This window comes from Pseudogymnoascus verrucosus, assembly GCF_001662655.1.
Source record: "Pseudogymnoascus verrucosus strain UAMH 10579 unplaced genomic scaffold scaffold_2, whole genome shotgun sequence".
Lineage (NCBI taxonomy): Eukaryota > Fungi > Ascomycota > Leotiomycetes > Thelebolales > Thelebolaceae > Pseudogymnoascus > Pseudogymnoascus verrucosus.
The window spans coordinates 775,461-801,394 of record NW_017263653.1 but is presented as its reverse complement, the minus strand read 5'-3'; the positions used below and the strand labels follow the sequence as shown (position 1 = coordinate 801,394).

Genomic DNA, 25,934 nt, shown 5'->3' with positions numbered 1-25,934 from the left:
TGACGGGCAAAATAACATGGTGGTTCAATTCCGAAAAAACAATCCCGTGTATTGAGAAGGAAGATATATAATATTCCGCACAACTATTAATCCATAAAAGCATGGGAGTAGGTGGAATTGAAGCAGGCCCCATTTAGTAGCTCGGTGGTTAGGAAAAGACGGGATTTCATTTGCCAATGTCGCCTTGACACAGTTGAGACTGCGGACTGTTAGAGAATCAAATGCAGAGAAGGGTAGGACCTTAGCCGCGAAGCGTTGAAGCGTTCCTCAGCCAGAAACAGGCCACAACAGACTGGTGCCTAAACTGACGTGAACAGTCTGTGTGCATGGCTTCACTAGCGAGGCCCCTACAAGGCGTGACTTTGCAACATACAGCTCGTGAATCAGGTCGCGTCAAAAGAGGGGTAAGGCGAGGGGTGAGCTGGGTGAGCTGGGAGGTGAGCAGGGTGAGTGAGTAGGGTCCAACTGATTAGAAGTGAAATGCATGTTCAATTAATCCAGCTACTATTCCTTCTTTATATACTATAATTCTCTACAGCTAGAGGATTAGTAATTTTTTGTCGGCACTATTCCCTTATTCGCATCCAACAAGTCGCCCTCGCCCTTACTCTCGATGAAGTTCGCGATGCGGGTTTTAGGCAGCCATGAGGTTTCGGGGGTGAACCACCAGGAAATAAGGGCAAAGATCGTCACTACCGCCATGATTATTGGTGCATCTAGTGAATGTAGTCAGCATGGACGAATTTGGTATAAGTGAAGTGCAAAACAAAAACTCACAGTTCAAACTCTCGCCAGTAACAGGGAAAACATATGGGGAAAACAATATGGCCACGACCCAGCCATTCCAGAAAATGCCAATGAACTGGAAGGGCTTGCTCAGCCTTCCCAGGTTCCATCGAGGCTTGGGGAAATTGTTTGGAGTGAGGAAGAATCTCCCGAAGCAGATCAAGCCGTATGCAGCTGCAGAGGGGACACCTGCTGCGGAGATCAGGGAAGTGAAAGCAACGCCCGATGGTAGGATCGTGCAGGTGACGATACTGGCAATGCCCCAGACTACGAGGACGGCGTTACGAGGTTGGCCTTCGGCGGAGACGTGCGAGACCCAGCCGGAGAAAGGGAGGACCCCATCACGGGCTACGGCAAAGACGAGGCGGGAGGCGGCGACTATGGCGATTATAGTGTTCTGAAGAGCGGTATGTTAGCTGATGTCTAAATAGTGCAGAAACGCGACTTGCCAGCCACAATGCTACGACGCAGACCACGTTCATGAAAATGTGTCCGCCTTGGCCGAGGAGAACGGCGTAGAGCGGGACGAAGGGTTGCGGGGAGCCAAAGGAGAAGAGCGTATCAGCGTCAGGCTGGAAAACGGTCAGCATGGTCATATCTCAACATAAAATCATGGCTGTGACTTACAACGCAGAACAAGAACAGGATGATTGTTAAGAATCCACCGATTCCGCTCACTACAGTGCTCCAGAAGATTCCCCTTGCCGCGTTAACAGTTGCATCTTTGGTCTCTTCTGCAACATGGCCCGAAGCATCAAATCCGATCAAGATGCCAGCCGTTGCAAGATAGGAAAGACACCAATTCCAGCCATCAGGGGCACCGGTGCCGTTATAGGTAGTCATAAACGCTTCTTCGGCAGTACGGAAACCCAGTGTGTTAGCTGTTCCAATTGGGAGCCAGATGACGTTGAGGAGGAAGTCTAGAATTACGAAGAAGGACGACCAGTAGAACACATAGCGGAACAAGCGTGCTATTGGCAATATTAGTCAGGTCAACATCTCTTCATGGATGAGAGGAACTCACGAGGCAGAAAGTTGACGAGAACGGCTAATCCTAGAAGCACTTCAGTGCAGATCCATTGAACTGCTCGGAACTTGACATCAGAGGAGTCTGAGGGGAAGTCCAGGCCAAAGACGGTAATTTCCTACCAATACATGAGTTTTAGTTATGAGTAGTTGAGATCAAGTACCTTACAGAAAGCATGTAGTTGACAGCAGCTTGAGTGTTGCCTGGTAACGTGTGAGCGGTGCCTCCGTAGATGTTAGTGGATATCTTACTGGCGCAAAACGTTGTCCATGCTGTAGTGCTCCACCAAGCCACCACAAATCCAAAGAGTCGTCCGTATTTAGGACCTCCTGATTCTGCAGCCCACAAGTAGATGGAACCAGCAGATGGCGAGGCCGAGCACACCTCGGCGATGACAGCAGCGGTAATGAAAGTGAAGACGCAGGTGATAATATAACTCGTCCTGCATATGATTAGAAACTATGATACAAAGACAAGGACGAGCGGAGTATACGAACCAGTATGCTAGATTTCCACCAGCAGCAATACCAGTACTGAAGGTGACTCGAACTCCGCCCACGAAGTACAGCGCAGCTAGGTTATAGTCAGTACTGAAATAAATACATGTCATATAGGATTTTCAAGATTTAGGGTGTATAGAGGGCAGGAAGAGAGGTACGACAACGTACCGAAAGTTGTAGAGAAATTCTCAATTAAGCCATATGTGCGATGTAGGACCTACGGCAATTATCAGCACCGTATCCATCAGCGGAATAAGCAGCCCTTGCGGTGAACATACAGGCTTGTATCCTAAAGTTTCCTGCGCAGTCGAGTAGTGTCAGCAAATCAGAGCTGGTGATAATTACTCTCTGGCCACTCACTAATAGAATCGCATCAGCTGTTGCGGCATCCTGGACCTTTGCTTCCTCGCCCACGGAGGAAGCATTATTCACCGAAGGGTGCGTTATGGTTTCTGCGGTGGCAGTCGCAGTAACGACGTCGGAAGTGACCATGGCTGCATAGGAATGTAGCGATGACTATGAAAGCAGGACTAGGGAGGGGATTACTAGACAAGGCAGTTACAATGGAGGGCATGGCAACCTTGTTATACTTGAGGGCTTCAGAGACAGGCATGAGCAGTTATGCTCGAGACTTATCCTAGAAAGCGGATTCCACCAGCTACCTGACTGGTATGGGCAGACGAGCATAAGATTAATCTGCCGGCATGCTGAACAGCCTTGTATCAAAGTATTAGTTAATTGCGTCTGCTGTCAAAGTGAGGAAATGAGAAAGAGGGTAGCCTCGCGTTTCTCGCTGTCGTTATCTATCATTAGCAGCGGCGAATGCCGGAATGTGGTACGCGGCTGTGGTCGTGGAATGTTAGCGGGAATGGTGCAATTCAGACTTCTACAGAGGTACGATAGTTAGCATCTGGCCAGGAAAGTCGCAGGGTCTTTTCAGGGTCATTTCCGAAGAAATAGAGACCATACCCCATATGAGGTAGTGTGAAGCTCGCCATCGACCATCGGCATCGACCTCCAAAAATGAAGCGAGATACTTACAAGCACATCATCCGCGCTTAATGCCCTAAACGGGTATGCGTGCCTATAACAAGGATGATATAGAGGAAAAAACGGAGAAAGGCGTACGGAGTAATTACCAAGAAAGAAGTTCAAGTCCCGCTATCAAGCTTCGTCGGCCTTCTCCGAATGCCGCACAATTAAAAGGACTACCGTCACTGTCGCTTCTAGGCAGAGTATAAATTTTTCATTAGTACTATCAGCTTCTTTATTGCCCTCGTTGAAGAGAAGCTGTCGAAATAATCACGATAATAAATTTCACGCCTTACTAGGCTTTGAGTTCTGGTTTCAGCATGGCGGAGTGGACAATCAGCATCGTCCTCTGGCTTCTAGCCGGTTCTTTCATCTATATCCTATTATGGGTAAGTCAACTTGTGTATTTTCTCATTAATATTAAGGGAATGAAAGAAGATCTAAAAACGTCAATTACTGACACTTGAGCATCAAAGCTCAGCTATGCGTACTTCATCTCTCCACTTTCGTTAATCCCAAATGCAGGAATCTTAGCACCTGTGTCTAGATTGCTATGGGCTTTCCCTTCAGAGCATAGAGGACGTATCACGCTAGACCTGCCACGCCTTCATGAAAAGTACGGTATGTATGAACCTACGAGATTTCCTTGCTCTTTTTTCTAGAAAGTTCGATTCTGTCCTAAAGTCTAAAGCTGTGCATATCTTGATTTTCAACTTAGAAGATTTGCACATACTGACAGCTGACTAGAACAACAGGACCCTTAGTTCGTATTGGTCCAAAGGAACTCTCTTTCTACTCACTAGATATCTACAAAACCGTCAATACTGTTCAGAGTCCTTTTATAAAGGATCCGCGAGTTTACGGAGGGTTCGTGCAAGATGCTCATCCTGGATTGTTTTCAATTACGTGAGTACATATGAATTGAGATATAGTAATTGATGCTATCTAAAAGTATATGACATCTAGCTTGCAGTTGCTAATCGTTTATTAGGGACGCATACGAACACGCTCAGAGACGCCGGTTAATGGGCCAGATTTTCAACCGGAGCAAAATGAACCTTTTAGAAGAATACATGACTGAAAAAATAGCTGCGTTTGTGCTCCTATTACGCCAACGAGGTGTGCAGCCAGTTGAGCTTGCCCGAGCATGTCGAGCATTAGAGGCCGATATTGTTGGTGAGTTCGCATTGACGATCAAATGCGTATTCTTGTCTGACATGGCTTACAGCCTCCTTTGGATTTGGCGAAGATATTGGTGCAATTGCCGCTTGGGGGAGCGGCCATGATGTCAACATTATCAAGGAGAACGATGACAAGGCACAAATTATGGCCTTAGTATGTAGTTTCTTCCTTCTATTGACAATCATAATACTTAGTGCATGCAGTTGTCCAACCTACCAAGCGTGACTACGGCTTGGTACCGCATCGAGTCTATACTTTACAATTTCACAGGCTGGCAAACTCTCTCAACAACCGCGATGAAAGACTTCGACAAAGTGAGTACCACCATCCTTCACATCACACCACAACCCCTAACCAAAACAGTGGGCATCTTCCCAACTTGAACGCCTCACATCCATCTCAAAGCTACCCTTCGAGCCACACCCAAACTTCATCTCCACCATGATCCGCTCGCGCCTCCCCCCCGCCATCGCCCTCTCCGAAGCCAAAGAGATGCTTGGGCCCGGAACTGATACTACCTCCCTAACACTCGCCCACATCCTCTGGGGACTCGCCCACGACATCTCCTTCCAAGACAGCCTAGCCGCCGACCTCGCCCTCGCGCACTGGCCAACCGACATGACCGGGCTCGAAGCGCTCCCACGTCTCCGCGCCGCTGTCAAAGAAGGCATCCGATGGGCTGGTGCCGCGGCCGCAATGCTGCCGCGCATCGTGCCTAAAGATGGCGCGACGCTGGCGGGGAAGTTCATTCCAGGAGGCGTACGTATTTTTCCATCTTCAGCACGAACGTATACTGATTTCTCCCATCCCAGACCGTAATTAGCAGTTCACCAATCTGGTATCTCCGCGATAAAGCCGCCTTTCCCTCCCCCGAAATCTACCGTCCTACACGATGGCTGGATGGCGACGCCGAATCGATTAATCCGCTGCGCGACGAGTACTACATCCCGTTCTCGAAGGGCTCGTTCGTTTGTATTGGCGCGCAGTAAGGCACCCCTTCCACTCCATCACGTGTAGCTGTGCAGGAATTCTAATATCATGTACCAGTTTCGCATATCTCGAACTGTATCTCTCGTTATCACAGATCCTGAAGTCTTTCCGGCTCACGTTGCCGGATTCAGGCACATCTATGCTGTCGAGGGAGGCAACATTGCCGGAAAGACTAGAATGGGTTGCTGCTGTGCCGGTGGTTCGTTTGGAAGTTCAGTTTCTTACGAGACTGTGATTTCGAGATGATGGCATAGAACTCAAAACCTCCCGACTCTAGGCTCGTTTAGCACACACCTCTTTGTCATAAGGATTAACCGTTATGTTTGTATTATCACTTATGAATAATTTCCTAGCCTTTGCAACCCTAAATAGGATATCTGTCATCGCATCTACATCTCTCTCAACCCCCTCTACTGTAACGTCCGTAATACATACCATGACATTAGAACTGCACCTATGACCTTTGCTGAACGTAGCGTATTTGAGGTAGCGAGAGTGTTCTTGTAGTTAAACTCACAGGCCCTTGACTGAGGAGCCTTCAAATTTCATTCTCACTCTGCACCATGGTCTAGTAAAAGGCTGACTATATCTTTGTTGAGACCATTATCCACGTAGTCAAGAGCAGTGCAACCTTCGTTATCTTGTGCATTAATATCTGCTCCAGCCTCGAGAAGTCTTGATATAATCGCCATATTCTTCCCCATCGCAGCGAAGTGCATTGCGGTAAGACCCTTTTCCGTGGTTCTATGTTCTAGCTCAGCCCAGTGTCGCTGGAGAACTAAGTCGACAATGTTGACGCAGCCATTAATAATTGCCTCGTGGAAGACTGATACACCTTTAAAGTTAATGTCAGCTCCCAGCTCTATTAGTGTCTCAAAGGCTCCGAAGCAATCGTTGTCTAAGGTGCAATGTATTGGAGGACGGCCATGATGCCCCCTCTCATTCGGATTCATGCCATAGTCGACAAGCTGACGAATTGTGGTAGAGCATCCAGCTTCGGCAGCGCAGAGTAGAGTATTGCCATACCAATTACCCAAGTATGGATTAGCACCTCGTTGTAGTAGCATCTTAACAATTGAGGGGTGGCCTGCCGGGCTCGCACATGCAGCTTTTATGAGTGGTGTAGTACCCATTTTCGTTTGTGCATCTATGTGATATGTTCGCTGGTCAAGAAGGTTACGAATTATATTTTCAAGTCCGAAATAGCTGGCATGATGGAGCGCCGTCACTGTTCAGAACAGTAGGATCAGTATTACTTCTCTAAAAAAAACTGCACGAGTATTAAGATGTAATTTAGGTGGGAAGAAGTATGTCTCTGGTAAATGAGTCAAGAATGGGAAGAATGGAATCTAGGAATACTAACCGCTAAAGCTTTCCTCTGGGGTCCAATACGTCTCTAGGCGTCCTTTTTCAAACTCCATGATTTGGTATGCTCGTGCTACTGCACTATGAGAAGCAAAGAAATCGAAAGCAAGCTGCTTAACATTTCGATCTGCCTCACAGCTTTGCACATGCACGCCCCAATACCGGCAAGCGTACGAAAGGAATGGATTCTTGTCAATGCGAGAACGGATTTCACGTTCTTCCGAACATGGTCCCTCGTTAAAAGCACGGCTAAGTAAATAGGTTAGGCATATTGCGGCCATATTACTCTCTAAACAAGGGAAGAGCTCTTCGCTTCGTACCATCAGGTACTCCTGAATTGCGTAATGAGCGAAACGAATACTCATGCTCTCTAGGTCGAGAGTCACGAGGCCCTGGCAGCATTCTACTATCATCCTTGGTAAAGGACAGTGCTTTGTGCTCATGTTTGTTTGGCCTAGTCTGACAGAAAGTACTTCAATCAGTTCGGGTATCGTTAATGGGCGCTTAGTGTGACATATCCACATCAGAGTATTTGTCGCTAGCCTTCTCCAGCTTTCAGGGAGTTGCTGAATGCGCGCGACTGTTTCCTCAAAAGCTTCAGGAAGGCTGCGAGATAAGTTGACAAGCGCATCTTCCATCTCACCCACTGTAGGTTCATTTAACACAGAACGAAGTTGAAGGATTGGGAGGAGGAACCTGCTCGACTTAGCATAAATTTCTCAGGCCCTAGCCCTTTCAATGCTGCAAAGTATTGTCGAGCAAGGCAGATAGATTATAGGCTTACTCACATTCCCTGTGCCCTGTTAATGAGTGTCTCTACCACCTTAGACACAAAATCGCCATCGACAATATCGCTAATATCGGTACAATCAAGCTGATGGTGCATGTAACGTCTGAGGTCAGATTCATGAGCATGGATTACAATCTGAGAATGCGTATGAAAAGCCTCTTCTATGTCGTAGGTATATTGACGACTAGTTATAAGTAGACGGATATTTGGAATCTGCGTCATGCGACAGAGGGACTGAAGGACAATTTTGCGGTGTCTTGACTCATCGCACTCATCAAGTGCGTCTATAATGATGTAAACTCGGCGAACGGTCGAAGTGATTTCGGAAATCATGTTTTCGAGCTCGTGAACTTGTAAGAATTCACCAACTCCTTGAGTCTTGCTATATGCATCGATCACACATTTGGGAGTGTCTGGGATCGCGGCGACAATTTGTTTTAAGATGCTTGATAGAAGTCTGGTCGGGGTCTGATTGTCCTTGTCCCAATAGTCAAAGTAGAAGAAAACGATGGGAGATTCAGGACTAGATATTGAGCGTTTAAGCTCGTCGATGACAATAGATCTATATACTGTCAGCTTTTACACATTTATGAAGTGATGGCTGCGCACATTAAAACACTTTTTCCGGAGCCTTGAATTCCATGACACCAAAGAACATTTGAGCCATCATCTCGCCATTGCACATACTCCGATCGCTCTAACAACCAACTACCTGTGCCCTGAATTCTATATGACCGTATAGAATGGTGCCTTTTATCATGCTCTATCTTTGATAACCAATTAAGGATATCATGTCTTGTCTCTGCATTCCGGTCGTCTTTTAGTAAGCGTGTTTGGTGCGCGACAGCCTCCTGCAGCTGCACCGTCTGGGCTTCGAGACTTGCTAATGATTTAAAGCTCTCTAATTGTTGCCCCATAATCTTAAGGACGTCATCCGAGGTCCGAGAAAGGAGCGAGCAGCCATCAACAGAGAGCGCAAATTGCATCCATTGGGTAAAAGTTCGGAGCTCCTGCATTGTTTTCTGATGCTCCTTTTCACTGAGCGGCCACACATATCGGCCAATCCTACTATCACCCACTTGGTCCAGCTTCTTGCATAAAGACTTTAGATTACCATCACAAGCCAACGCACACGATCGAAGTACTGAAGTTCGCTGGAAGGCCAGGCCATGTGCTCGTACCGAATCACTGCGAAGTAGCGCATCAAGGCTGGATAGATTCGATTTCAGTGCTTCCAGTTCAATGATCAAGGTAATGACTGACTCCTTCGCATGTTTAACTTTTGAGAGGTAATCTTTCGTGACTGCTAATGCTTTTGCTACAAGCCCCACAAGGCCTGCGATGTCCAGAGAGAGTGAGAATGGGTCCATCCTTAAGAATGTTGAAGAAGGATAGGGCGCAAAGTCTTCGCAAACTGCATACAAAACCAGCCAAATATGCAACCCTATTTATAGCTAATCCAAGTAAATGGGGCAAGCTTAAGTTCTATCACAACTTCGATCAGGCCTAGGTATGGTATATCCGCGATTGAAAGATCACTCAAGGAGATGACGAGATGTTCGTAGATAAGATCAAGATCGCAGGAATTGCTAAACTAGATGCTTGTAAGAGAGGCAACGCTAAAGTTGCTAATAATATGATGAAATGGACGACGGATGGGAATAGTACAGTGCTGGATACATGTATTCGGTAGGTCGGAGGCTCGAGATGCATCAGAACTCAGCCTCGCCATAATGAGGGTGTGCGCCACATTTTAGAACTAGTCAACCACTTTTGCGCTTTCCGAGTTGCTGTGGATTCTGGGCCTCGGGGTAATTCCTGAACTAGAAGAGCAGTGCAGATTAAATTACCGAAGCCAATCAACCATCATTCTTTTCCTAGAGGTCATAATCGCAAATCTGCCTTGGGCCTCTTGAATGGCTGCATCCATTTAAGAGGCCCGAGGCAGATTTCGGAACCGACCAATCCTCTGTTTCCACGAAACCGTTGTGGTGATCGAATACACAGAATGCAGCCTTTCGAAAGGCTTATGGCAGACATCATAATCGACTAACCGTCCCCCGTTTCCATGAAGCCGTCGCCGTAATCAAAGACACAGGATGCGGCCTTTTCGGAGGCCTAAGGCAGATTTAGGAAGCAATCAACCATTGATCGGGTAGTTCCTAACCACACCATAATTGGCAGTAAATTGCTTAGTCAGCCACTTTTTATAATGGACCAAGTAAGTCAACAACGTCCCCTTCAAGGCTCCTATCACTTACTCGAGATAAGGTTCTGCGCCTTTCAGGGTGTGGACGACGTGCGAGGAGCTATGCAACAATGCAATAAACCGACGACTATGTTGTTCCTATGCTTCATCCGCGAGAATGCTGGGACTGCTGAGGCGAGGGGTAGGTTATATGTAAGGCCGTAGGCCTAGGGTCACGCGGGAGTTCAGGGAACCAGATCAGAAGGCAGGAAAGTGAGGGTATATAGCGTAACAATAGGTCTACGTAGATACAGCGACTATTGACTGGAGTCCTCAACTGAGGCTCCAGCCCCTGATATCTTCCCATACCGTGAACCCTAATAACCGGGCTATACCCGAATGGCAGCTCCACCGTAGGGCTGCCTTCGGCGTGGCTCCTCACGTGATGGCACGTGAGGACCGCCTTACATTATACTCGCAACGAAGCGGCGCCTGAGAGTAGTCGTCGTAGCCGGGAGGGGGGCTAGGCTGCGGTGCGACGTAGTCGTCACGAGGATCGTAGGGACGGCGGCCAGAGGGGTCCTTCGCATCATAGCCGTAGCCTGGGTTTTGCGCCATGGCGATGTGTAAGGGTGGTGATGAAGGATGGGGTAAAAAGGATGTATGTGTATATGGTGTTAGTGTTTGCTTGAGAAAATGTTGCGAGGGTAGGAAGATGGGAAGATGAGAAGAGGCTATGATGAGAAGTGTAAAAATTCAAGAGAAGAGAGAGGGGCCTCCCCAGGGATAGGAATAAAAATAATTTAAGCATTGGAAGGGGTAAATGACTTCCTAGTATATTCACGTCCAACAGCTCGTTCGGTAATAGCTACGTAGTAGTCAGCCCTACAGCATTCATCCGGAGCGAGAACGAGCAGCCTGCCGGCTTCTATCCGGCTAGGTTCGTTCGTTCATGGCATTAGAGTGTACACCACAAGGGTGTGATATCGTTCTCGTTCTCGTTCTCGTTCTCGTTCTCGTTCTCGTTCCCAATGATAAAAGGCCGCCGCGAACCCTTCCGTAGGCTGCATTAGTACGGAGATGAACTCGATGCTGGCCACAGTTACGCCGGTCTATATTGTAATTTCTTCCTTTGCGTCTTCTTTACGTATATATGAGTTAGACGAAGTCGAAAACGCCTTATAATGTACAGGGCCGGTAAGTGCCGATGCAACACTGACTCCAAGAGCTGAGAGGCGTAGTACAACTAGGCATCATGATAGCTCGTTTGGCATATAAATCTATGGAGCTTTCCGCGGAAATAATAGATTGTCACTACAAGTTTTTCATCACTACTTGCAATAATGTCGTCAACCACGATGAAGCTGTCGACGGTCCTCGCCGTGGCTATTGGTATGTGTTAAACACCCATTGCTCAGGATATCTAACTTACTCCAAATGCAGGTCTCATGAGCAATACCATAGAAGCCGCAGCTACATTCTGTCCTTCAACCTACCAACCAACCAGCTATGCACCCATCTACGTCGAGTGCCCAACGGACGTGCAATGGATCCGTCCTCCCGCGATGCTCAATCCAAAAGAAGCCGAGTGGGTAAGAGGCCGCAAGCGCGTCGTTGCAGACGCTCTCGATACCTACCTTGAACGCCTCTGCCTCGAGGATTTCGATACCCCAAGGTATATCCGAGCCCTTCGCCACTCAAACTACGCCCACGTCCCAACCCTGGGCCTTGCCATCAGCGGCGGCGGTTACAGATCCGCGTACACTGGCACCGGCGCCATCCGCGCGTTAGACTCTCGCCTGGAAGCAGCCAACGAGCAGCGTGTCGGCGGGCTCCTCCAGAGCCTGACGTACCTGAGCGGCCTCTCTGGGGGATCATGGCCCGTCACCTCGATCCCCTCGCACAACTTCCCCACAGTGGACGAGATCGTGCAGATCTGGCTTTCGCAACCCGACGGCGGTTCGAATTCTAGCTCTCCTGGAAGCCCCGAGTCGATTTTCGAAGACATAGCTGCGAAGCTGAAAGCTGGGTTTAATGTATCCACTTCAGATTACTTGGGTCGTAATTCTGCGTATGAGTTCCTGTCTGGTCCGCATGGAGGGGTTAATAATACTTGGTCGGGCATTGCACGGTTGAGCAATTTTGTCAATCATCAGATGCCGCTGCCGATGCTGCAGGCGAGTGAGTTGACTGATGATGATAAGGAGTATTTTGGGCTGAAGGTTCCTTATTATAATGCCACTTCAGTACGATGTCCTGCTTTATCTTATGATCTTAAGGGCGTTACTGACCAGACGAATAGTATGAGATGACCCCGTTTGAAATTGGATCGTGGACAAAGGGGTTTACTCCCACTGAGTGGATGGGGACGAGACTTGACGATGGTGTTCCGGTGAACAGCAGCATGTGTACTCTCGGATTCGACAGCTCAAGGTATGATAGTCCATCCATCTCTGATTTCACATGGCGGTAAGTGACCAGTTCTAGTTTGATGATGGGAACCGCGACCTCAGCAGCAAACTTCTGGATAATCGAGAATGATTCCAACGGCGTTCTTGCCCCATTTCCCAAACGCTCAATTAACAACCTCAAGAGAAGCACGCCACTCTCTCAAAGAGACCTCTCCCTATTCCCCAATGCAACCCTCAATGGGCTCCTCGAAGGCTTCAAAGGCATCTTCGGCTTATCCACCGCCCAGGTCGACCACGCCATCTGGCCCAACCCATTCGCCTCCTCGTCCTCAAGCATCCCCCGCGACCTCAACCTCGTCGACGGCTCCGAAGCAGGACAAGCCATTCCTCTCTGGTCACAGATCCAACCTGCGCGCGCTTCCTCGTTTATCATCGCCTGGGACGACAATCCGGACGCAGAGCCCTATGCGTGGCTGAACGGCACTAGCATGCATAACACGTACCTTGCGGCAAAGGCCTCCGGCCTACCATTCCCCATTGTCCCCCCGCCCCGCACTATGTTAAACAAGAACTTCACTCTGCGGCCAACATTCTTTGGATGTAACGCCGATTTAACAACCACCGGAACCACTCAATCGCCTATTGTGCTATACATGGCTAACGCGCCCTATAGCGCATATACGAACTACACATGGACGCAATCTAGTTTTTCTAACACCCAGATGTACGAGATTTTTGACAACTCCTTTAATGCGTTCACGCAGGGCAATGGGATGCTGGACGACGAATGGTCGGCATGTCTGGGCTGCGCGGTGGTGGAGAGGAGTCTAGAGAAGTTGGGCATGAGGCGGACGAGGCAATGCGAGAGGTGCTTCAAGAAGCACTGCTGGGATGGGACGTATGATGATAGGGAGCCGGGGACCTTGGACCCAAGCTTGCTGCTGGCTCCTGGGTTGAGCTTTGCGGAGTGGAATGCCACGTTTTGGAACTGACAGAGACATGTAGTAGCGAAGCCCGAGTTATGTACGATAAACCTTAAGATGTACTAGATATTTATAGGAGAGAAAGCCAGCAACGGTCGGCCATAGACGTTAGGCGAATCACAATAGCAAGTATCTGTAACACCATGTTTGACGTTTAGTGATTATTTAACGTAGTTGCAACATGCTCAGGCGGGACACTGATCGCCAGAATATCCTCCTCCTTGGGTCCATTGTAGTGCTCGACGGTCGAGTACTAGGTTGTTGATGGGAGAGTCTCTAGGATGCGTCCTTTGAGCCCTATGTACATGGCTCGTTTTGCCAGCCACAGACCTCGTTCAAGTCCCCAAAGACGGATACGCAAGTAATTATCACATACGACCATAGACTCAAGAGAACTGGGCATCCCGTCCGCTCTGCCATACATAAGATCGGTGGATTAGTACTTGGGTGGGTGACCACCAGCGAATACCCACTGTTGTATGTTTTTTGTCCTTTTGTACTATAGACTTCTTGATGGCGTTATAGGGAGGCGTCACTAGGAACACTTAACATCTCAGACCTTTCGCCTTTAGACTCTCTTCCGTGCATGCATAGGCATCACGTGAGATATTATGAGGAAACACTATGCTATAGAGAAAGCTCATAGGGGTAGTAGGCTCACGGGAGTCGAGCCCTCTAGGGGGGTGTTCTCTTAGGAGAGAGAGTCTCTAACGGGCTATGTCTAAGGAGCAGAGACGAACCTAGAGCATTCTCCTTAGATATATTAATAGTATTTACTAGCTATAAGGCTAAAGCTAGTACTATTATAAAATTAAGTACTTATATATAAAGTATATAGAATACTTAACGTAATTCACAAGCGAACGGATCACACAAGCGAACGGATCACCAAAACACCAAAATTGACTATTACTGCCTACTACTACACTACCACCCTACATAATAACCCGTATTCGATCGCAATTGATTCCTAGCGCCTCTCGCACGTACGAGCATTATGCCCTATATTACCACATGTGCCACATCGTCGCTGTCGGCCTATAGAACCCCCCTGCCGAGTAGTCTCACTTGCCACCTCCGTACGGACTTGAGCATCAACCTCAGCACTCTGAAGTATATCCTCTCCCTCTCGTACGGAGAGGCTTCCCCCTTGCATTATACGCCTCTTACGCTTCCTTTCCCTCCTCTTTTTCTGTTCATTTGCTGCCTGTAGAGCCTTAACTTCTGCCTTAAGTAGAATAGCAGAATGCATCATCATTTCTGCCCCTTTAACAAGGCAGCTAACAGCATCATTAATTGAGGTAGGAGAGCTGTTCTGATGTCGTACAATGCGGTTCTTAATGTGCTCTGTTTGAAAGTTAAGCTCCCGTATAGTTTGAGGAGTCTTTGAAGTCCAATTGCCGCTCTCAACTATAGGAGGAGTTGGAGTCCTTAAGTGTAGATTTAAGTGAGAGAGGACATTCTGTGGCTCGTATGGAACTAGTCCTGTAGCTCGGAATCCGCTCTTAATGTTCTGCTCTGTAAATGTAGCTTTAAATGCTTCTTTAAATGCAGAGAGGAACTCAAGCTTTGTAATGTGGTTTAGCCGGTTCCGTACGAAGGTTTCAATCTGCTTTCCGTACGAAAGCTTTAGTGGCGCAAAGCAGCTTACATCAAGAGGCTGAAGAATGTGTGAGGAGTGTGGTGGCATACAGAGGGTGATTATCTTCCGTTCTATGCAGTAGTGTTGAAATTGAGCAGAGAGGTGGCTCTCATGCCCATCGAGAATAAGAAGGCGATAGGTTCCAACCGTACGAGCATTTGTATGCCGATTGAAGTGTTGAATCCACTCGTACCCAATTGAATTTGAAGTCCACCCATTCTCACTTAGTGTAATTACCCAGTCGTGTGGTAATCCTAAGTCCTCGTACCAAGCAGAGAGGTGATTCTGCGCCTTGAAAATGATGAATGGCGGGAGTGCCCATCCATACGAATTGACACCTTGAATAATTGATACCCACTCTCTATTCCCTGGCTGTATAGTCTTTAGACGGCTCTTTGCTTCCGAGCTTGTGACTACCTTTGCAGTAGCAATAACTCCCATTACGAAACCTGCTTCATCAAAGTTGTAGATATCCTGCTCTAAGATTCCATATTTTGCAACTGTGTTTCGTACGAGGGAGAACCACCCTTCAATTATCTTAGGATCTTCGCATTTTGCTCGTTTGTAATCGTACTTCTGACTGAACTTTGCTTTGATTTCCGTACGACGCTTAATGAAGTTGGTAGTCCAGTTTATCCCAACAGGGCTTTCGCCTCGTTCGGAGAGTAGAAGGTCTGCCATTTCTTGCACACCTTGCGGCCGGGGCGGAAATCCACGTGAATCTAGGTCGAGGATATACCGAACGAGAGCTGACTCTTCGTACAGAGTTAATTTTCGAGAGTTAGGAGTAGAATCGCGTCGGGAAGCTACTCTATTCAACCGTCTATAGAGAGTTGTATATGGGACATCGTACGACATTGCGCTTGCTCGAATACTTTGAATATGTCCTTCTTTAATTGATTGAATAGCTAGAAGTATTCTCCCCTCTTGATTAGAGGTTTTAGCTTGAGTTGGTGTTGCCATAAGTTGAATTCTGTTAAGTTGACGCGTTTTGGTGTTTTGGTGATCCGTTCGCTTGTGTGATCCGTTCGCTTGTGAATTACGTTATATAGAAGGTTACTTTATTAATAAACTATATAATAAGTCTCTAGGACTCTAAATAGCTATATATATATAAATGAGTGTAAGCTTACCTAATTAACAAGTAGTAAAACAGCCCTAGTATAGATAAGACCCATCTACATAATAACCTAACTAACACTTACTAACTAACCTAACGCAAGCCTCTACAAGTCTTTAGATAGGACCCTAATTACCCTTCATGTCATGCAAAATGCAATAGACTCGTTAATTATGCCATTATAAAGAACTTTTACCACAAGAAACTTAACGAATCCAGAAAGAAGAGCAAAGTCTTCGGGCCCTGAGACTAGATTACCTTCGCCTCTATCATAGTCCGAATGGCATCAGTGACACTGGTCTCTAGATCAATGTACTTCCAGCTTTGTTCCTTTGTTCCCTTAGAAAGAATATCTAGACTCAACCGCATATCCCATCCGGTTGGATGCACTCCTGGTGGGAGGATCTGCGAGGGATTTCCTTCGGGAACCCTGGCCCGCAGGGCAGGAAAATTCTTCCTGATGATATTCACGACTAATTGCGGTGAGATAATGCCTGAGATTAGAAGAATCCGCTGGCTTCCGGCATGAGTGTTCGTTAAAGCATCAACATGGCTTCGAGCCACATCGCGGACGTCCACCTATGATAATAATTAGATTAGGGGTAAGCCATAGATGAGTAGAGCTTACGAAATGGTAGAACGGAAACGTCACCCCTTCAACCTGCTGATGGGTTCCGTCAATAAAGCTTGCAATCGCAAAGTGATTTGTCTCGTTAATAGACTTTGGGCCAGAAATTGGGTGTATCATTGGTCCTGTAATGATATCCGGATTTATGACAGCCAGATCAAAACAGGGTGACTCTGACTTTATAAATTCCCAAGCCGCAGACTCCGCGCTTGTCTTAGAGACATTGTATCCAAGAACTGTATCCTTTTTCGCGATGGCTTCCTCGGCCGTTACCTGCACCGCAGTAAGTGAGCGAATTTTAGGATCATGTGTGTAGCTGCCCATACCGGATTCCAGTTCTTCTCAGTATAGGGCAGGCCTTCCCGCGTGATATCCTCAAATGAGTTCAGGACGGACACTGCGCTTCCCAACAAGACGAAACGTTTCAGGGTTGCGCCACCGTAGTGATGGGCGCTCTTGAGAATCTCCGTAGTCCTGCAGTGTGTGTTAGTTCGGTCCAGGCTGTAGGGACATCGTGTCGATTCTCTTAGCTTACCCTCTTACGGCTGGCTCAATCATTTCCTTTTGAATATCTTCAACTCGGAAGTTCAAAGGGGATGCCGTATGGATTATATGGGTGAAAGGAGCTTTCGAATTAATGAACAATTCGTCGAATGGCTTTGCTGAGGTGAAATCTGCGACAATTGCGAATTCTATTTTGCCCTCCCACGAGGGGTGCGTTTTTACGACGTCGGCTGCTTTCTCCTTAGAGCGTACGGTCGCGGTAACGGCATACCCACGCTAGAAATAGCACCACCATCAGATATCTGGCCTTGACCGACCACAATTGGATATATATGCTTACCGCAAGCAAGATCGACAATATATGGGAGGCTACAAAGCCGTTCGCTCCTGTCAACAGGACGTGGAAGCCGCTGCCCTGGGATGCCATGGTTTAGAAATGATATTCTCAGTAGGACCGTCAAAGGATACTATCATCAATGATCCACGTCTACTTGTTCGGGTTCTCCCCCACTGTACATATACGATTGAGACATCACAACACTAGCGCCTATAACGTCACCATGACAAACCCAAAAAACCGACTAGTACGAAAGACGCAGACAGCATCTGCAATGTCACCGTGACAAACCCAAAAACAGACTATTCCAAAAGACGAGAACCAGTAGTATCCATATCGTCACCATGACAGAACCCAAAAACAGACGAGTCCCAAAGACGCGAACTCTCCATTGCAGCAACAGAATACAAGCATCCTGTATTCTGTATGTAACTAAGGAACTGCGGTCTGAGATACGATTCGGATTACCATCTTACCTCTATTTCTATCTAAATAATTCTATCAAATCTATATTCCTCCAAAACCAAGCCCCACTAACGAACTGTATTCATGCCCTCGTAATCACACCTAATATGACAAAACCGAGGCAAGTCAGCTAGCTAACTATTGAACAGCCCAGCGGAACAGTTTATCGCCTTAACCCAGACCCAGGGCCGGGTTGATCCCACATTGATCGACGCGGTGTACAACAAGCTTGGCCCAGTCAAGCCAGGGCTGATGCTGGGCGAGTGGGGTGGTGGAATATTAGACACCGGCCACCCCATTGGAGATACACTAAAGGAGATACGATGGTTGGGAAAGAATTTCACCTCCGTCGAACAAGTTGATCCGGTCATTATCGATAAGAATGGCCAGAGAGTTAGCTGGGGGAAGTGGGGCCACGCAACCGTAAGCAGTCACACAGCTGAGTCTCTATTATTACGACAGACAGTTGACATAAGTGCAGCTACGCGAGGTCCTGTATCGAGATGTTGTCTCGACGGCGATGATCTACGATGACCGCCCAGTCTTTGACTATTTTCGTTACGTTAATGATGATATGGTTGCTGGTATCATGGAAGGGAAGGAGTTGGGAGAGAGCCTTTTCTATTTCTACCTGAAGAGATAGCTGTTATGCGACCTGCTGAAGGTAAAGCACCAAAAGCATTGTATTATCTACTGATCTATTTGTAGCCATCCGCTGAGTTCTCCTGAGAAAACCTAGACTGAATGAATATAGTAATCGCATGTATATACCTGAGCATGTGAACTATGTCTAGCTAACACCATGCAATTGCTTGTAGTGTACAGCGAAGAAACCAAGATCGAAATCTTCCGTGTTTAGGTTCCACAGAAAATCCCTCGGCTGGTTTTACCCTAGGTGAATAGACCTTTCGTCCGCCCTGGATAGGAAGGGAACGGGTGGGATCATCTTGAGCTCAGCGAAACGCTCAAATGTTTCCATCACAACCTCTAGAGTGTCCGCATACCCATGCCAACCCATCTTCCGTGCTTTGTCCATCCTGAGAATTTCCATGTGTTAGCCTAACGTAATAAGAGCATGAAACGCTGAGGCCATCGATGACATACCTGACGGACATCGCCCAAGGGGTTACGAGAGCTAAATGAGTCGGACTCCAAATCCGTTCGAGGTCTTTGAATGGATTCGCCGTGATACTATGCTGCTTGGCAATCCGAGCCCACGCAACTTGCACCTCAGGCCGCTGCGCCCAGTCGACAAGTGAGAACATATACCGGATCTTGCCAGGGGGACCGTACCTAGATGCCGTCAGTAATTGGAAGAGATACTAGAGGTTGTCTACTTTAGAACAACGACTTAAGGAAAATCATTCACCCTCTAGGAGCTGGGCCAGTCTCAATTGCCTTGTATTTGCTTTCATCCATGACCGGAGGATTCCAGGGGATGCCATACCACCCGGCCAATATAGGCCAGAACATTCCCCACGTCCAAGCGCCCCCATCGGACGCATTGAAAGCTTGGTTCGCTGCAGGCGCCGTTAGGGCCGCCCACTCACTTAAGTATCCGTTGAGCATTGCGGAGCTTTGCATCTGCTCCTTATCCCACCCATCCCAGTCTCCTGGAAAGTCCAGGCTCTCTCCCATGGCCTGCTTCACGACCGCGTAGATTGCGAGGGGATATAGAATATTCATAGCCGCATCCGGAACGGCACCGAGAACCCAAGACGGCCGAATCACGTTCCATGAGGTGGAAGGCGCGTGAACTCGGCAGAACTCAAAGAGCAGGTCCTCTTGCTTGTAGTAGAAATTTGGCGGAAAGGGTGGGGATGAAAGTCGAGCTGCAGATTCCATATTCGGAATGGACGTTGGACCCAAATGTGTCCCGTAATGCTTGAGGCCTGTTTGAAGAACAATGCGACGAGGTCGAAGTGACGTTAGCAAGAGAGACTGCAGGAAGCTGGACAGCATATCGCTATTTACTGCGTTCATTTCGTCGGTATTGGACCACAAAGACGCTCCTGGCTTGGGAGGCGGCTGAAGGTACGCAAGAAAGAACACATAATCCCTAATAGAGGAGGTGAGTCTCGTGGTCGCAGATAGGAGGTAACGCGACGTACGCCTTCACCTGGGCTCCTCTGATTGCCGCTGCGATTTCTTCCGGGCCCTTCAATAGATCTACAGGAACATGGATGATTCGATCGTCCGTGTTGTCAGGGATGTGAGGTAGCGAGCGAGATAGCGCGTAGATCTTGCTCCAACGTTTTGGGGATTGCGACAGCACATGGAGCATATGCTGACCAGAAATCCCACTGGCACCAACAACAACTGCTGAAAACCCGCTGAGAGATGGTGGGAAGGTAGGTAGACCAGTAAAGATGCCTTTTGTGATGATTACATTGGTCTGTGATGCTTCTGGACTCTCCATGGCGTGAAGATAGTTGGTCGGTGAGCTTTAATTCTCATCTACGAATTTAGGTCGCGTGGAAGTGAAGTGATACAGGCGCCGACAGTGGATGCATTTAAATGGCCAGATCAAAGCCATTCTAATATGTTTGCTCGGAAGATGTCCAATGTGTACAGTAGGGGGGAAATTTATACGAACGCATCATTCATGAGGTCACAAAGTAAGCGTGCTTAGTCTGTGACATGCGTCCCTATATCTAGGCCCCGTAGGGCTGGCCGATTTTTGTCTATGACCCAGTGGGCCCGTGCATAGTCTATTCCTCATTAACCCTTCAAGTTAGCTTATTTGTTTGCCATGCCTAATTCTCTGTGAGCTATAGTCGCTCCCACGCCAAGACCACACCATAACCGTCCTCCGCCTTCTGCTTCCGTGTTCCCACTCTTAGGCCATTGCTGCTTTTACTTGTACTGTACGTCATTGCCCGACTTACGCCACGACCTACGCTAACGTCCAGTGACTTGGGACGGGTTGCTTGTACAACGACCAAACTTCAACCGTTCTTCTATCTGCTCCACTATCCCAGCGCCTCGCCCCTTTGGACCCGGGATCGGAGCAGTATGAGTGGCGACGCTCCGGTCAACATGCCTGTATCTGTCATGGGCTTCCAGCCCGCCCCTGCAAAGATGTTCCACAAGAAGTCGAGGACGGGCTGTCAGTTGTGCAGAGCGCGCAGAGTGAAGGTATGGATGCCTTATCGACTCGTCCCATGCCGCTTATTCAACTCCTGCTAAGTGATAAGACAACGTCTCTGACAGATCCTTAGTGCAATGAAGCCAAACCCAGCTGTAGCCACTGTGCGCGGCATCGAATGCCGTGCCTGTATGACCGCAATCAGGAGACATTCGAATCAAGCAGACGTTCTACTGATGGACCACTCTGGACATCGCCGGCTATATCTACCAAAGTGGCCGAGGTCAACCCCCGAAGCAATGGCTCGGATGGTCCCCCAGAATCCAAGGCTCGGCGTACATTAGAGCTCAGACTGCTCCATCAGTATATGTCCAAAACTGGGCCCGCAATTGCCATCGACGACCACTCCAGAAGTGCCTGGTGTGAACTCATTCCACTTTGGTCGTTCCGGTCCGAGGCCCTGCAGTATGCGATGTACTCTGTAGCAGCCCTGCATATAGCCAAAACCGATGCTTTCAAAGATCCAATAGTGATTGATGCTCACCAGACCTACTTGGAAATGGCTCTGCACGAGCACAGTGTGGAAGTATCCAAGCTCAGCAGAGCTAACGTGGACATTACATGCCTGACCTCGAGCATTTTCCGTATTTGTTCGTTTGTTATGCTGCAACACCGTTCGCTTTGCCCTTACAGCCCACCGATGGAGTGGCTGCGGATGACAAACAGCGCAGCCACGATATTCAAAGAGGCGTGGAGGCTTGCTAGCGATGATGAAGAGTCTATTGCAGCACAGTTGATACGTAGACTGCCAATCGCGCTGGACACAGATGCGAGACTGGGAGTGGACAATCGCCGGGATTTCTTGCATTTACTGCACCGAAAGCCGAGTGATGAGCTCACCGAGCCTTGGGACAAGGGGATTCAAGAAGCGTATGAGGATACGCTGAGCTACATAGGTGGGATCTGGATAGCCGTGAACAATCACGAGGCTACTGGGGATATCTGCAGAAGACTAGTGGTGTTTCCAATGTTGGCGCCTCCACGATTCTTGGACTTGGTCGAGGAGCTGCGACCAAGAGCACTGGTGATTCTAATGCATTACTTTGCGCTTCTGTCCTTGTTGCGTGAGTTTTGGTACATTGGCGATGGGGGGGAGAGGGAGGTTTACGCTATTAAGGCAATTCTAGTGGATGAATGGCGGGATTTTGTGAGCTGGCCCTTGGATATTATGAAGACAAAGATTGTCATCACCTTATAGGTGAAATCCAGTCAACAAAAAGACAAATTTGACGGTAGTTTTGTGTAGCATCAAGTAGTTTATCTTAATTGCGTCTCTTGAAGTGCCTAGCTGTTCGACCTCCTTTTGGGTTAACGAAGAAATAAAAGGATACGTGACTCTAACTATAAGATGTAAGTAAATCTCACATCTGTTTCCTCTCACCCCCAACTCCTTAAAGTAGACTTCCATTCGTGGTTACGTTTATCTCGAGCTGTTACATGGCAGCCTGTGGGAGATTTCTCGCAGGACTTTTTCTCAAGACCGATGCGTGATTTCAATCGACCCTCGCCACTCAAGTCAAGTAATATCTAATGCAATAGCTACAATGTCTCACGTGATGCCCGCGCATGCACGGAAGAGAGTCTAAAGGCGAAAGGTCTAAGATGTTAAGTGTTCCTAGTGACGCCTCCCTGTAAATTGCATTGCTAAATAAGGCTGTTCATTGTTGTCTACTTAAGCTTCCCACCCGCGAGTGGCGGTATCGATTGCTAAGGCTAGTGTGCGTGGAAAACCCTAGTAGACCAGCTCGGCAGTGGCTCCACTGTTCCACCTAGCGTAGATTACATAGCTAGCGAGTGACTTAGCTAGTCCTTCCTATTATAAATCGCCCTCGACTCCCCTTCTTTCCCTCTAGCCTCATCTTTCCTACCTGCAATCGAATTATTAACAGCCCTCTAACGTCTCTACAATGGCCATTAGCACTCCTAAATTATCGCCTCTTAAGACGCTCCTAATAGAGATTCTATAAGCCGTTGTTAGCCACCTTGCACCCTAGAAGGTTAGAGATCTTTCCTACGCTAGCAAACGGCTTAGACAAGCCTATCTGTTAATCCTCTTTTGCTACGTGAAGTTTAAGTTCTCTTAGGCTAGGATTAACGGACTTAAAGACCTCTTAAAGTTAAATGTTTACAGCTATATTACCTCCTTTACCTATGAAATTATAGAACTACTAAAGCCTAGTACGTATCTCTAGTTGCTTAGTAAGTTTATGCTAATGCTACTTAATGAAATTAAGTAGAAATACTAGATTTTAACTATTTTAGATCTAATATCCTAACTCCTAATAGCTACGTAGATTAAGTAAAACATATATAGGGTTAATAATAGGTATAAGGATGCCTTATTCTTTAGATATTCTTAGGATTAGACTTAGAGCTAAAGTAGTTAGGTAGGCGACTACTAGCAAATACCTACTGTTATATGTTTTTGCTTTTTTTTTTGCCCTTTTAGGCTCTTAGTAGCTAGACCTCTAAAAAACGAGTGAGACAAGGCCGTAGATCGCAAGGCCTTAATGAGCGAGAAATGGGGCCAGATGATTAAGAGGTGTTGAGTTGAGGTCGAAGCAACATTGGATTTATATTGGGCTTAAATTAGCGTGGGTGGTACGATGTGTTTAACTTGCAAGGGCGCTTGAGTGGCCATTGTAGAGAATCGACCATATGCATAAGCTATGATTATTATATTAGGGCATTTCCACAAGTTAGAACATTAAAAATTGAGCTAAAGGGAGAAATTACATTGGCTTCAGTAACAATTATCAGTTCTCAGGTGTCGTTGACTACGATTTCAGCCTCGTTCCCTGCGGCCGCTAGCGTAATATCACGTGGTGAGGCGCGTCGACCGCGAGCTTGAACCTATTGTATTGACTGATTGTCTTTCAGGCGCATCGACTTTCACTCTTTCCCTCCAAGCACTACACCGAAACTCTTCTGCCCATCTCCCAGATAAATACGACCACAAACATCAGAGTGGCTTCGATAGCACTGCCTCTTTAAGATCCGTCCGGCTGGAACATGCCTCCAAAATACTCTCTGTAGAGGCACCTCACACGTCTTTGCGCCCCCGCCGGGATATTATTGCCAAAGGCAGCTCCAACTCAGCGCATACAATGCAATCCATGGGCAGAATGGGCAACATGGACGAGAACATGGTCAGCATAGAGCTGCCGTCCGACCCGGACGCGCAGGCTACCGTTACCGACTTCCTCGACTTCACCGAATACCTTCCGTCGGATATGAACCGATCCTTGGCCCTCATAGAAAAGCTCGACTACAAATACACAATCGCATCTGCTGAACTCGAAGACCTGAGCAGGATGTATGGAAACCTCCCGGCAATGGATCCCGCCGAACGTCCTGATCCGCCGCAGCTGCGAGAGGACATATCGGAGCAGCTCAACCACGTAGTGAGCAACCGAACTCTGGCGCAAGCTGAGGCCTATCGCATGGATGCAAATATCGATCGCCATTACCAAAAGCTGATATATATACAACAAAAACTTGAAGGGCTACTGGAAGCCTTCCCAGCAGCTCAAGAAGAGGCGGCAAATGCGGTTCAATCAGTGTCGCCCCAGGCCACACGGATTCCGAAGATCACACTCCGCCTCGGAGAACCTGGCGCACATAAAGGCGCTCGAGTGAAGAGAGGCCCGCGAATTACAGTTCCGGGAGAAGTGCTTGCGCCCAACGAGTTTGATTGGGATACGTACGACTCAGACAGTGATATTTCCGCGACTGCAGATGAACAACCTGCGACACCCAAGCCATCGCAGAGACGTGTTTCGACCAGTGGCACGAAGCGGATAAAGCTGAAGGTTCCGAAGCTTAAACTGGTTGATAGGACACCGAAGACGCCTCGTGCACCTAGACCACCCGGAGTTATGGGGACCAATGTCCACAGCCAAGTCGCAGGCATCTCTACGAGCAATGCTTTAGCAAAACTGAAGCCACCGCCTGATGGAGCACCTGTTGGAAGTGAACACAGGCCTTGGGGACGTTTGACTCAGTTTGAGTTGGCTAAGTTACGGAAACGCATGAAGAAGAACGCAGTCTGGCAACCAAGCACCACGATGATAAACAGAGAGCTCGCTATTCTAGAACGATCCCTCTCGCACTACCGAGCAGCGAAGGCTGAGGCAGAAGCCGCCGGCCTACCGTTTGACCGAACATGGGAATCACAAGGAGGCGCTGCAGCTGCAAGTAACGGCGCAGCTATGGATGAGGATCTCGAAGAGGACGAAGAACTCCCCATAGTGAACAAGGGAATGAAGCTCAACGAGCAGAAGAAAGCCAAGAAGGAATCTCTCGCAAAGCTAGCCGCAGTAGAAGCGGAAGAGTCAGCGCGAAAACTGGCCGATACAGCAAGGGTAATGAGAGGGCTATTCAGCACGGCTCGTGACAACGGAGCTAGCAATGGTTCCTCAGAAACCCCAACGGCAAAGACACCCTCCAAGAGTGCAGCGGCACGGAAACGAAAGAGAGAATCGACAACAGACATCGAAGCAGCCGGCGCCGAGGCCGACACCCTCAAAACCCCAGCAGCCAAGAAAGCCAAAACCGAAACCCCCGTCCGCCCTCCCCAATCCACCCGCTCCATCATCCCCCAAACCGCCAAACGAACCCGCGCAACCATCGAGCTCCCCCCCGCCGCTGAAGGCTCCGCCGCCGCACCCACAACAGTCACAACCACAACCAGCATCCCCCTCCGCGCCTCCTCCCCACGCAAATCATCTACGCCTATCCTTCCTCCCCTCAAGGACAAGAAAATCCTCCGCGGCGACACTAAAAAGCCATCCGTACTATCCTCAACTACTGAATCCCCCGCCCTCGCGCCAACGC

At 48.2% G+C, this 25,934-nt stretch overlaps 10 protein-coding genes across 10 annotated transcripts; 4 read left to right on the top strand and 6 right to left on the bottom strand.

Moving 5' to 3' along the window:
* Nucleotides 1-508: 508 nt before the first annotated feature.
* On the bottom strand, nt 509-3,060 carry VE01_00917 (uncharacterized protein). The gene is made up of 11 exons (XM_059463312.1): nt 2,674-3,060; nt 2,592-2,612; nt 2,482-2,530; nt 2,311-2,386; nt 2,065-2,255; nt 1,982-2,016; nt 1,811-1,931; nt 1,414-1,757; nt 1,236-1,358; nt 778-1,183; nt 509-716 (listed from the first exon to the last, which is right to left on the bottom strand). Exons 1-11 carry the CDS (start codon nt 2,803-2,805, stop codon nt 547-549), a joined length of 1,668 nt encoding a protein of 555 aa, XP_059320088.1. The 5' UTR covers nt 2,806-3,060; the 3' UTR covers nt 509-546.
* Nucleotides 3,061-3,665: 605 nt separating this feature from the next.
* On the top strand, nt 3,666-5,870 carry VE01_00916 (uncharacterized protein; the record flags this gene model as incomplete). Its single annotated transcript, XM_018270444.2, has 9 exons — nt 3,666-3,734; nt 3,822-3,966; nt 4,101-4,251; nt 4,337-4,521; nt 4,574-4,680; nt 4,731-4,841; nt 4,891-5,286; nt 5,340-5,512; nt 5,575-5,870. 9 exons carry the CDS (start codon nt 3,666-3,668, stop codon nt 5,750-5,752), a joined length of 1,515 nt encoding a protein of 504 aa, XP_018134778.1. The 3' UTR covers nt 5,753-5,870.
* Nucleotides 5,327-9,845, bottom strand: VE01_00914 (uncharacterized protein). Its single transcript, XM_018270442.2, has 4 exons — nt 8,282-9,845; nt 7,671-8,234; nt 6,881-7,578; nt 5,327-6,745 (listed from the first exon to the last, which is right to left on the bottom strand). Exons 1-4 carry the CDS (start codon nt 9,040-9,042, stop codon nt 6,069-6,071), a joined length of 2,700 nt encoding a protein of 899 aa, XP_018134780.2. The 5' UTR covers nt 9,043-9,845; the 3' UTR covers nt 5,327-6,068.
* VE01_00913 (uncharacterized protein) lies at nt 9,722-10,478 on the bottom strand (the record flags this gene model as incomplete). Its single annotated transcript, XM_018270441.1, has 2 exons — nt 9,722-9,790; nt 10,329-10,478. 2 exons carry the CDS (start codon nt 10,476-10,478, stop codon nt 9,722-9,724), a joined length of 219 nt encoding a protein of 72 aa, XP_018134773.1.
* Nucleotides 10,479-10,783: 305 nt separating this feature from the next.
* Nucleotides 10,784-13,445, top strand: VE01_00912 (uncharacterized protein). The gene is made up of 4 exons (XM_018270440.2): nt 10,784-11,252; nt 11,304-12,106; nt 12,163-12,293; nt 12,348-13,445. The coding sequence occupies exons 1-4, from the start codon at nt 11,204-11,206 to the stop codon at nt 13,261-13,263; spliced, it is 1,899 nt and encodes a 632-aa protein (XP_018134774.1). The 5' UTR covers nt 10,784-11,203; the 3' UTR covers nt 13,264-13,445.
* Nucleotides 13,446-14,168: 723 nt separating this feature from the next.
* On the bottom strand, nt 14,169-15,969 carry VE01_10734 (uncharacterized protein). Its single transcript, XM_059464186.1, has one exon. It carries the CDS (start codon nt 15,857-15,859, stop codon nt 14,225-14,227), a length of 1,635 nt encoding a protein of 544 aa, XP_059320169.1. The 5' UTR covers nt 15,860-15,969; the 3' UTR covers nt 14,169-14,224.
* A 79-nt stretch (nt 15,970-16,048) lies between these two features.
* Nucleotides 16,049-17,631, bottom strand: VE01_00911 (uncharacterized protein). The gene is made up of 5 exons (XM_018270439.2): nt 17,489-17,631; nt 17,180-17,424; nt 16,971-17,118; nt 16,645-16,917; nt 16,049-16,595 (listed from the first exon to the last, which is right to left on the bottom strand). The coding sequence occupies exons 1-5, from the start codon at nt 17,573-17,575 to the stop codon at nt 16,266-16,268; spliced, it is 1,083 nt and encodes a 360-aa protein (XP_018134775.1). The 5' UTR covers nt 17,576-17,631; the 3' UTR covers nt 16,049-16,265.
* A 344-nt stretch (nt 17,632-17,975) lies between these two features.
* VE01_00910 (uncharacterized protein) lies at nt 17,976-18,593 on the top strand (the record flags this gene model as incomplete). Its single annotated transcript, XM_018270438.2, has 3 exons — nt 17,976-18,042; nt 18,100-18,373; nt 18,432-18,593. The coding sequence occupies exons 1-3, from the start codon at nt 18,035-18,037 to the stop codon at nt 18,591-18,593; spliced, it is 444 nt and encodes a 147-aa protein (XP_018134776.1). The 5' UTR covers nt 17,976-18,034.
* On the bottom strand, nt 18,557-20,584 carry VE01_00909 (uncharacterized protein). The gene is made up of 4 exons (XM_018270437.2): nt 20,062-20,584; nt 19,320-20,009; nt 19,055-19,243; nt 18,557-18,987 (listed from the first exon to the last, which is right to left on the bottom strand). Exons 1-4 carry the CDS (start codon nt 20,367-20,369, stop codon nt 18,837-18,839), a joined length of 1,338 nt encoding a protein of 445 aa, XP_018134949.1. The 5' UTR covers nt 20,370-20,584; the 3' UTR covers nt 18,557-18,836.
* Nucleotides 20,585-20,744: 160 nt separating this feature from the next.
* Nucleotides 20,745-22,372, top strand: VE01_00908 (uncharacterized protein). The gene is made up of 2 exons (XM_018270436.2): nt 20,745-21,088; nt 21,172-22,372. The coding sequence occupies exons 1-2, from the start codon at nt 20,966-20,968 to the stop codon at nt 22,294-22,296; spliced, it is 1,248 nt and encodes a 415-aa protein (XP_018134948.2). The 5' UTR covers nt 20,745-20,965; the 3' UTR covers nt 22,297-22,372.
* The last annotated feature ends 3,562 nt before the right edge of the window (nt 22,373-25,934 follow it).